At 37.1% G+C, this 12,255-nt stretch overlaps 1 protein-coding gene across 1 annotated transcript in view; it reads right to left on the minus strand.

Annotated features, from left to right (window-relative positions):
• The window catches only part of PLXDC2 (plexin domain containing 2), a 414,157-nt gene that overhangs the window by 65,229 nt on the left and 336,673 nt on the right, over positions 1-12,255 (minus strand). Inside the window, exons 10-12 of the mRNA XM_004285697.4 lie at positions 10,003-10,063; positions 1,712-1,859; positions 241-279 (exon numbers count right to left, since the gene is read on the minus strand). Coding sequence (XP_004285745.1) covers positions 241-279; positions 1,712-1,859; positions 10,003-10,063 — 248 coding nt within the window. The remainder of the gene's footprint in view (positions 1-240; positions 280-1,711; positions 1,860-10,002; positions 10,064-12,255) is intronic.

The raw sequence follows: 12,255 nt of genomic DNA on the forward strand, positions 1-12,255 counted from the left end.
TGATTGGTCATTGGTGTCTTGTAGTTTTACAGGCAAATACAAAGATTAGAATTTCATTCCACTATTGAAACAATTTGACTTTTCAAGCCAACCGCTGAATTCTTCCTATGTTACATACCAACAGGGAAAGAAATATAACCTTACTCTATATTTAGGAGTCCACAAGTCCCTTCCATATTTAAATAGATGAAATAGATTAGTATCTAAAAACTTTTATAAAAGAAAAAAATCAGTTCCTACCTCCATTATCTTTTAGATGTAGAGCTATCTTGGTATCATCTGGAAGAGAAAAGTCAAAGTTATAACAGAAAAAATTTTAAGGCGCACAAATCTTAAGACCAGTAATTGTCTACTAATGCCTTAACTATAACAGGAATAGCTTTTGCTATTTTACTGAGTAAATTTCTATGGCAGTGAGAGCAGGTCGCAGGTTACATGATGTAATACTAAACTTTCTTACTGAAATTGCAAGATGGAGACTTCAGTAAATTAGTATATGACTCTTAAGAGCTGTGAGAAAAGTACACTGTTGTAATTTTAACTTAAAATACATTTATTTTAATTTTCTAAAATGACTTATTGTAATTAGACTCTACAGTCTTTATTTTAAAAATCAAAATCAAGAAAATTCCAAGTTAATTGGAATAGTAAATATTTGTCTGTATTTACAAATTCAACTTCAAAAGTTAAATGCTTACTTATTGCTAACAAATATGACCAAAATCATATATGAAAAGATCTTGTCCTATGTGAACAAAATGTAGAATGTGCTTTTTTATATTTCAGTGGTATATTTCATTCTAAAGGATAGGACTCAAATTACAAAAATACTTTTCTCAGGCTATATAACAACCCACAATAAGATGGATTAAAATATAACATTGCTTTTAAAAGCAATAAAATATATTTAGCAGCTAGCTATCCTCCACCTCACTTTATCACTTTATTCCAGTTAACTTTTAATATCCAATTAAATTTCAATGAAAAGATTCAAGTTTAATTTAATATCTTATTTAAATGAAAGCAAGGTTTATGAAAGTAAACAAATAAGACCATGTTTTCCCCCTTAAAGCTTACTCTTGGCCAAGCGGTCTCACATATCTCCCTAGTGGTACCTTTCAGAATCGATGGTTAACAAATTTAGGCTAATATACCTTCTTCCCCCAATGAGTTGTGCTCATGCATTAATGTTCTTTAGTATTTTTGTCTTTCCTGGTAAAGGAAATATTTTTCAAGTACAATTTCTGTGTCATACACAGTGCCTCTCTACAGGTTATAGACCAGCATATTTTATTGACTGTATCCAGGCAAATATTAATAGAATTGCATATAAGTAGGATTACCTAGTGTTCAGAATCCAAAATCAATGGACATTTTCTGTGCATTTTGCCTTTCTATCCTATGACTAAAATGTTGATTGCCGTTATTACAAAGTTTAGCAATATGAAAGGAAGTCTTTATTTCTTTTCTAAGGAGGACTAGTAGCCAGGATCACTCTGAAAGACTACATCTCAATACAAGGCATCCATACATTAACAAGAACCCAGCACATATTTTTATTCCATAATAATTTTGTCTTTTCCCTTTTAGACATCCCTACGAAATCCAGTTTGCCAAAGAATAACTCTCTCCCTGGAGAGCTTCTCCAGTGCATGTCAACACAGTGAGTTTTCCCTCCTCCAGTAATAAAGCAACAGTATCTCCAGGGCACCTTCTGTGGGCAGGCTGGTGGGCAGCCGGGGTGTCGCTGCTCTTCTGGTGGTCGTCAGGACCCTGAATTGTGTGCTCGTGGCTCGTATGGTGGTGGTTTGGGTAGAACGTTCCACTGGCTCTGTGGTGTCACAGAGCTTCTCTTTTGACTGATAAGAGAAACAAAGGGGAAGACAATTTGAGTGATCATACATATGTTTTAAAATTATATCAAAGAAGTTGGGCTGTAAAGCACAAAAGCCTCTCAAATAAAGATGAGGAATGCATTATTTTTGTACAGGACTATAGTTATAGATTTTACTCACGTATAAAGTATATAAAATAGACAAGAGAAAACAATTGGATGTTAGAAAGCATTTCCATCTTTAGATATTTGGATTCCACCATTTCTGCTGTTAACCTTTCATATTACTGCTTATCTTCACCTAAATTTTCTATCAGTATATTTATAAAAGACATGATGGGAAACGTTCACACTAGAAGGAAAACACGTGCGTAAAGATAAGGTTTAAAACATGCTTAGGTGTGTGAAGAGAGAATGTGTTCCATTCGCATGAACTTGGTAATGCTGAATTTTAAAAATGTGGTAACTGCTCCATTCTACTTTATTGTTTGAAAAATAATCCACCACAGGATGAATGGATATTTAAAATTAAAATTTTGTTTTCCTTTAGGAAATATTCAAAACCACCCAAGCAAAGGATTGAACAGCACTCAGGTAATCACTTAGTCTATCTTCTCCTTAGCAGAGCTACATGAGGAAAAGGTGCATATTGTATTGTTCATTTATAGCCCACAAGAATAAATAATATGACATTTACCAGTAACAATCTCCAACATGCAAACTTTCATGGTTTAGAAGTTGGCGTTTCTCCCAACCTCTTTGTGCTTCAAAGGACTCCATCCCTCTGGTGGGCCTTGAGTAGAAGATAACTATTCTGTACATGGCTGGTACTTACCCACATTTGAAAATTATTATTGAATAAACACCTTTCTTAAACTTCTCTTGTCATTAGTGAAGTACAATTCGCCATACTGCTGGCTCAGGAAGAGCTCCAAAGATGGCTTCCTTGTCACTAAGTAAATATGATACAGCTTATTCCCTCCTTCAACATCCTAGTGGCCCATTCAATTCCCCAACTTTAGTTCCTGCATCTTCTCAGCTCAGTGATCTCATGATCTCTTGCTTGACTCCACTTTAGTTATCATCCCCATACCCTGGACCTTCCCTGTGGTTGGGAATGCTTTAGTTCTGAAATCATAAATTCAGTTATCCTATTTTCAGTCTATTCATGTAGCTGTTCACTCACATACTTCTTATCCTGTGATTATGTAGAAAGCCCAAGCACAATGATTTTCTCCCATTAGTCTCCTTTTTTCCATCACTTCAACCTCTCTTTTCAGTACCTTTAAGCATGTTGCCTTTTTCTTTTTTCCACAACACCTTCTTAGAAAATCTGCAGTACTGAATATAGTAAAAACTCTGCCTTTTCCATGCCTGAGCTGGAGAACAATCCTATAGCCTCCCACTGGAAGCTCCACAAACTTACTTCCTGCATGCCCAGCGGGGGCCTTCTGTGCTGCCTGGCAATACTGCCCTGCTGCGCTAATCTCCTCTCAAATTATCCTCAGTATCAATTTCAAACCCTCTCCACTCTACTTAGAATTGCCATCCCATAATGCCTCTACCAATTTTATCCTTGGGCTCACTTTTTATTTCTTTGATAAGAGTCATCAGCAAGAATTCTTTAAATTTATTTACAAATCACCATCCTTACTTGAACCTGAACTGACCTGTCCTTCCTCCTGTTAGGATGGATGGGGTCTATGGTATACAGCTGTTCTCTCAATCTCTACTCTGGCCCAGCTCAGCCCGCCTTCTCAGGTATTGTGAACCTGCTCATCTGACCCCCTCCTTGCTCTTCAATATTTCATCTCTAATTCCCTCCTGCCTTGTTATCGGCAGCACTTAAACATACTCAAGCATGTCCAATCTTATTTTAAAAACTCTGTCTTCATTCTTCTCCACATGCACCCAAACATCATCCTGCTTTTCCTTCCATTCAGTCAGAATTCCAGAAAGACTGATCAGCCTAGGGCTTCTCAGACTCCCACAAACTTGTTTTTACCCAATCCAACTTAATTGAAACTCTCATACCAATGTTTTTAAATATCTCCTTATCTACTAAGTCTTCCATGTACACTCTTGCTATCTCATTAGCATTAGGCACAGTCTGTCCACTTTCTAATCTTGGATTCTGTGACACACGCTCATCAGTTTTCTGATACCTGTCTAACAACTCCATCTCCATTTCTTTCTGTCCCTTAAGTGTTGGTGGTTCTTATGCATCTTTCCTGGCCTGTCTTTTCTCTATATGCACCGTCACTAGCAATCTCCTCCATACCTATGATTTCAATTAACATCTTTATGTGAATTATGCATAAATCTCTATCTTCAGTCTACATTCTTCTCTTGAATTTTAGGCCCAAATATTTATCTATTGGCTTACATGCATGTGGATATCACAGACATCTCAGGCTCAGTAAGTCTAAGATGGAACTTGTCACACATTATTCTCCTCCTGTGGTTCTATTCTCAAAAACATTATTATTAATCACTGTAATGTTTAAGCTAAAATCCCGAACTTGTTTTGCTTATGGCAGTAAAGGCAGACTACAGACCTTAAACGGTCCTCCTGTCACAATACAAGTGGATTCTGGATAAAACACGAATTTTAAAGCATTACTAGGATTTTCGGGAAGTAAAGAAAATCTCTGAGGGGGCCTTTCTTTTGCCTCTCCCACAAAACAGAATAAAGCAAAAGCTGTGTGCTATAAAGAAAGTAGGAGCAACATACATTAGGCAAAGTAAAAACACACGGTTTGCGCTGAGGGTAAAAATGTCAAAAATTAATTATGCCCTAAGGAGATCAAGCCTTCTACCAGCAGTAGATGAGGGAGATAAATCCAAACCTCTCCTCCCCATATTAGGGCAGGAACACGTGGAGTCCCCTAAAGCCCTCGGGTTCCCATCATCAAAACTTCTTTGGTGAAAGCATCACCTATTTACATGCTAGGGATTCCCATGGAATAAGATCAAACAAATGCACTTCTAATTAAAGGACCGAGAAACACAGAAAGAGAAAGAGCAGTCTGACAAAGAGCCAGCAAAAACAAAGAACAACGTAATTAGACTAGCAAAACCTTTTACATAGTAGGGGCATCAAATATGGAATATATAAAAATTATATATGAAATATTTAAAGAAATGAAAAATAAAATTTAAAAATGAAGTAGTATCACAGACTATAAAAATGACTTGGCGGGGCTTCCCTGGTGGCGCAGTGGTTGAGAGTCCGCCTGCCGATGCAGGGGACGCGGGTTCGTGCCCCGGTCCGGGAGGATCCCGCGTGCCGCGGAGCGGCTGGGCCCGTGAGCCATGGCCGCTGAGCCTGCGCGTCTGGAGCCTGTGCTCCACAACGGGAGGGGCCGCAGCAGTGAGAGGCCCGCAGATTTAATAAAGATTTAAATTTTAGAAATGAAAAATATATTTGTGGAATTACTACCTTAATGGACAGGTTCAACAGCAGATTAAACGAAAGGAAGAGAGAATTAATAAACTGGCAAATAGATCTGAAGGAATCCCCCAGGATACAGCATAGAGAAATAAGAAAATAGATGATATAAAGGAGAGGTTAAAAGATACAAGGAAATGATGAGAAGGTCCTATTCTCCAAAGAGCTCAGAAGGTAAAAATAAAGAGAATGAAGACAGTCTGACTGAATAGTATATTTATCACATGTCCGGAATTTTCACCATAATCTTCTTTGCTATAAATATCTTTGTCACATGCATTTTTGCTGAAAATATTTTTGCCACATAACTAATTGGCAATTTTGCCATAAAAGATAAAATACTTCGCTGATGGTTTGGTTTGATATACACAATACAAAAATCATGACAGATGGTGATGATCTGCCCCAAGAGTTGGTTTCTTCTTTTGAAACACACTACATGGGAGGAGAAAGAGGCCGAGGGCCTTGAAGGCACAGAAGTGAAACCATGTTTCCCACAGAACTCTGTAATGTCTGTCAATGGACATGTGACAAAATGCTAAGAACAAACAGTGCAGAGACTTTCACAACACAGTACAAAGCTCAGTTATAAACATGCATCCCAGTATTTGGAAATTAATACCTTTCTTAAAGAAGGAAGAAATTTTAGTGAAAATAACATTGGGATGCTGAACAAGGAGACAAATCAATAAACAACAAAAGAATGTAATATGATGAACAAAAGACTTGGAAGGCAAGTGCTTAGGTACAACCCACAGAATAAAGTCAGTTATTTGCACAGTATTGTCATGAGTCTACAAGCACGTTGAATGTATTCAGGTATTTTGTATTTTGCAATAAAGTCTTTTCAATTTTGTTATTCATTTTTCATGTTTCATTATGTCCTTTCTAACGTCTCTCTTTTATTTTTCGTTGTTTTATCTTTTACGGCAAAATTGTCTTATGGCCAATTACTTATGCAGCAAAAATGCTTGTGGCAAAGATGTTTATGGTAAAGAAGCTTATGGTGGAAATACCTAGAACCCATTTATCAAACTTCATACCCAAGCAGTAAGAAGGCACACATCCTTATTGAGCACATGTAGATCATTTGTACAAATTACTCATTCGCTATTCCATTAAAAGTTCCAACCAATTTTAAAGAATCAGTATCATATAGAACGTGAACTCTGACAATTCAATTAGGTAAGAAATCAATAATAAAAAGATGAAATTTAAAACGGAGAAAAGACAGTCTCTTCAATAAGTGGTGCTGGGAAAACTGGACAGCTACATGTAAAAGAATGAAATTAGAACACTCCCTAACACCTTACACAAAAATAAACTCCAAATGGATTAAAGACCTAAATGTAAGACCAGACACTATAAAACTCTTAGAGGAAAACATAGGAAAAACACTCTTTGACATAAACCACAGCAAGATCTTTTTTTTGACCCACCTCCTAGAGTAATGAAAATAAAAACAAAAATAAACAAATGGGACCTAATGAAACTTAAAAGCTTTTGCACAGCAAAGGAAACCATAAACAAGATGAAAAGACAACCCTCAAAATGGGAGAAAATATTTGCAAATGAAACAATGGACGAAGGATTAATCTCCAAAATATACAAAGAGCTCATGGAGCTCAATATCAAAAAAACAATCCAATTAAAAAATGGGCGGAAGACCTAAATAGACATTTCACCAAAGAAGACATATAGATGGCCAAGAGGCACATGAAAAGATGCTCAACATCACTGATTATTGGAGAAATGCAAATCAAAATCAGAATGGCCATTATCAAAAAATCTAGAAACAATAAATGCTGGTAAGGGTATGGTGAAAAGGGAACCCTCCTGCACTGTTGGTGGGAATGTAAATTGATGCAACCACTATGGAGAACAGTATGGAGGTTCCTTAAAAAACTAAAAATAGAACTACCATGTGACCCAGCCATCCCACTACTGGGCATATACCCTGAGAAAACCATAATTCAAAAAGAGTCATGTGCCACAATGTTCACTGCAGCACTATTTACAATCGCTAGGACATGGAAGCAACCTAAGTGTCCTTTGACAGATGAATGGATTAAAGAAGATGGGGCACATATATACAATGGAATATTACTCAGCTGTAAGAAACAAAATTGAGTTATTTGTAGTGAGGTGGATGGACCTAGAGTCTTTCATACAGACTGAAGTAAGTCAGAAAGAGAAAAACAAATACCGTTAACGCATATATATGGAATCTAAAAAAAAAAAAATGGTACTGATGAACCTAGTGGCAGGGCAAGAATAAAGATGTAGACATAGAGAATAGACTTAAGGACATGGGGTGGGAGGGGGAAGCTGGGACGAAGTGAGAGAGTGGCATGGACATATACACACTACCAAATGTAAAATAGATAGCTAGTGGGAAGCAGCAGCATAGCCCAGGGAAATCAGCTCGGTGAGGCTCAAGAGGGAGGGGATATGGAGATATATGTATGCATATGGCTGATTCACTTTGTTGTACAACAGAAACTAACACAGCATTGTGAAGCAATTATACTCCAATAAAGATCTATTAAAAAAATAATAAAATTTAAAAAATAAAGTAAAAAATAAAATTTCCATAATTCAGAAATGTGATATAATTCACAATCCAATGTAAATTCAGTAAGAATACTGACAAGATTGATTGACTGATTGATTGATTACAGATCTTGTAAGTTGAGTCTAAAATTTATATGAAGAACAAAAGCCCCGAAGTTGTCAAAACGCTTGTGAAGATGAAAAAGTAAAGAGGTTTGTTCTATAAACAACAATATTTCTTATGAAGCTATAGTAATTAAGACAGTGTAATATACAATGTATCCATTCTTCCAAAAAGTCATTTGGATCATGTCACCCCCTTAATTAAAACTCTCCAGATAGCTTTCTCTTGCCTTTAAGATAAGGCCCAAACTCCTTCAATGTTACATTTAGGGCCCTGTTTACCTCACCAGTCTCATCTCTCACCACTCTTCTTACCTTCAGTTACCCTTCAGAAGTCATGTTAAATATCATCTCCCCAAGCAAATGTTCCCTTGTCCTACTTAACGAGACCATGCACTCAGAGTTCTTTGCCTGAGTGGTTTTCTAAGTGCTGTCCTTTGTTAAGTGTCTGTCTCCCCTGCTACACACATTTCTCACACTTTTACATTAGCAGTGCTTAGAGCAGTACATAATAAATGCTCATATTAGGATTTGTGCTTATTGAATAAATTCGTCTCACAAGATCAGAAGGAAAATTTAACACTGGTTTTAGGCACAGAAAATGGACTGGACTTGGTGACCTTGTTTAGTTACCTGTAACAGAAGGATAGAATTGCTCACCATAAAGCAAGTAATGTTGACGATTTACTTACAGAATAAAAAGGAAACACTGAATATTATAGAATGTACTAGATTCTGAGCTCCTTAGGAAGAGAGGGTAATTTTTAAAAAAATTCTTTGTAATTTTAGTGCTTAGCACAGGCCATAGGACACGATTAAATTCCCCACAAATATCTTTAGAAGGCCTTAGAATATGACGGATTCTTCTCTATAGCTTATGTTTCATGGTGGGCCCACAGTAAAGCAAGAAAATGATGATGTCTGAATCACCCTCTTGATCTTTACACAGGTATTCAATTTCAACATTTTTAACTGAGGTAACTGTGATTACAAGAAAGAAACATCAACCTGAAAACACAACTATGACTCTATCAATATATTTTCTTTTTGAACTACTGTTGTTAAATAAGTGACATGAAATAGATAAATGAGTATTTATCACTGTAATTCCCCCCAAACGACTGTCAAAAAGTTGATTAAAGCTGCGTTGGCAATACTGTACTTAATGTTCAAGAATATCCTGAAAGACGTATTTTTCAAGATAGTTATGAGGCATCATAAATAAAAACTAAATTAAAAATAAAGGCTGTAGTAACTAGGATTGCCTAAGAGTTCCGAAAATAGCTCTTTGACATGGTTTGCTTTACTAAATGAGAAAAGTTATAATGGTTTTTATTCAAAATTCAAACCCTAAAACTTAACAAAGGGAGAAGAAACAAATACTTTTCTTTCTGAATTTTATAGGATATTTTTATGTGACTCTGCAATGACAGTGTAAATGCAATTCACTAAAAAATTGTAAATAGGTTAAAATCCATTCTGCAATTTTATTTACTTGCTTGAATCACTTCTTTGCATCATTGTCTCCATCATGTTTGCCTGGGACTTAACTGTTTCCATGTTAGACCATGTCTACCTTCTTCTATCATGCCAATTTGCTGCAATCAATCTTTCCCCCCATTCCAATGATTTTGTTATTCGAGCGAAAAAGATGAACAATGGCTTCCTAGATCTCAAAAAGCAGCAAATGTTTAAGAGAACTGCCCTTTGCTCACAGAGACTTAAGTCCTGGTTCTACTATTGCTGAGTCACACACCTAATTCCAGACACTCTCTCTCCACCCCCTTCCCCAACATCTCCCCTCACCCTTCCCTCTTCTCCTCTTGGTCCTATGGAGGCAATAACAGCCCTGACCTCATAGGATGGGTATAAGAATAAATTGAGATAATACATGTCGAGTTAAACCCAACATCTGGTACATATAAGGGCTCAGTAACTGATGGCCCTTTTTATTAAATTAGATACCATTTTCATTAAGTTGCAGCAACAATACATGACAGCTTGGTCCCAACAATCTTGTCATAATAAAGCACATGTGTACCTCTTCAGGGCATCCGCTGTCCACCCAGTCCTGCCGATGGCGATCAAATCCACTGGAACATCTTCAGAGAAGGCCACGTTGCAGATCAGAAAAGAAGGTATGGGGTGCAGAGTGGGGGTAGAAATTAAAAGAAAAAGATCGGTAAGTAGTTAATTCTAAAATCTGCACAACATAAACTTTCTTCTATAGAACTGTTAGCTGGAGCAGTGGAGAAGCATTTATGGAGTCTGCATAACGGACTACTCCTTAGGTAATCGTACTGTTATGGTTGCACGTGGCAATAAATCACGCCACTGAGGCTCACTGCACCGGGCAGAACACCTGGATGCCCACGCAAAGGTGAGACAGTAGCTATTCTATGAAGTTGGCTTTTCTTTTCCTCATACATATGTATTTTTCATCATCACAACGTGTGGATAAAATCTTTTGCAGGTATTTTTCAGATCTTTTTCTTTGTTTTAGTTAAATTTTAAAATTTAAGACCTGCAGTCACACAGACTCTTTCCCTATTGTGCAGTAAAAGCTTAGTAACTCAGCGGGTTTGGGGTGTTCAAACCCACACATTCCAAAGAAAGAACTGGCCCTTGCCCAGCTCCTGGGAGATCACTTCTAATCCCCTGGAATATCCTGCCTGATAAAAGTGCCTTTGTATATCTTGGGTCTTGGGCTATGTTAGATCATACTAACAATATGATTTATGGTGAATGTCTGTTTTTATTCGCCTGGAGCCCTGGGCCACGTTGCATCAGTTTGACCCCTGGGGGCACTGGAGATGAGAGATAAAGTTAGTCATGCAGAATTTCGTACCTACGTGATGGCCCTCAGTAAAAATCCTGGACGGTGATGAGCCTGGATAAGCTTCCTTGAGTGGCAACACTTGGTGTGTGTTTTCACAAATAGTTGCTGGGAGGATTATGGGCCAACTCCACTGTGGGAGGATGACCGGAAGCCGTGCCTGGTCACGGCTGGACTCTGCCCTACGTTCCTTCCCTTTGCTGACTTTATTCTGCATCCTTTTGCTGTAATAAATGGCAACCTTGAGCATACCAGCTTTGCTGAGTCCTGTGAGTCCTTGTAGTGAATCAGTGAAGTTGAGTGTGTTCCTGTGGGTCGCTACCAGCGCTACGATTAGGTCATGTCTAAAAGGTCAAATTCAGCAAGCGCTGGGTTGATGAGATTTTGCTCACTCCCACTCTCTTTCTTGACTCAAATCATTTTCTGCCCCGCTACCTATCCAGCTACAGTTCATTCACTTTTCAAGACCCAGAAATTACTACCCAGAGCCCATTCGGATAAAGCTTCATCATTGCTGTGATCATCTCTCACTTTACTATTTAACTTTTCTCGTTTATATAAAATATCATGGCTTTATGTCTTATTTACCAAACTTGATTGTGAACATTTTAAAGTTAGGGCCAGTGTTATATTTGATCATACCTAGTATATCTGACATATGATTTCTTTTTCATATTAGAAACTTTAAATATTTTTACCAGTTTATGAAAATTAAGGATTTGCACTGCCCCTGAATTTTAATATATTAATATATATACTTATATATAATATATATGAATAAATATCAATCTAAATAGATATTTATCTTTTTTTCAAAATAAATGGAGGCTTTTGGTCATAGTTTCTTATAGGCTGTTCAACTTTAGTCTTATTTTACTTAGAGTGCTACTTTACAACTTTTTTTTTCACTTGTTTTGCAATGAATCTACACGATGATTTTTTATAAGAATCCCTGCCAGAGATCAGGTACCATGGCATGAATGAGCACAATTTAATTCAAGTGGAATGTGAAAACAGCTCGACTGTCAACAAAAAAGACCATATTTATCATTCTGCCCGGACATGATCTGTTAGAGCTCAGCTATTTCATACCTACCATCTGTGTTGAACAAGCTCAAGTGTGGAATAAACATCAGTGTGTGATCTGGCATCCCGAGTTTGAGAGTCCCCAGTTGGTCAAGGCTATCTCTGGTTACCCAAAGAGATTCTGCCGTTTAGAGTCCAATTCCAGATGAATTAGACGGCTGTTGCCTCTTTTTTCTTTTTCTTCCCTTCAAGTTTACTTAAATACTGAAAAGTATACTGACATTCTCTTCTGCAAGATGGGAATATATCGATTTTCTACAAAGAATATATTTTGGGAGCCATCTGACAAGTTATTAAATGCAACAGATAATTTTTAAAATGCAGTTTGTCTTTACTTACTCCATTCTAGATGTATTCAAAGCCAGTGGGAAA

Source organism: Orcinus orca, chromosome 2, assembly GCF_937001465.1.
Source record: "Orcinus orca chromosome 2, mOrcOrc1.1, whole genome shotgun sequence".
NCBI lineage: Eukaryota > Metazoa > Chordata > Mammalia > Artiodactyla > Delphinidae > Orcinus > Orcinus orca.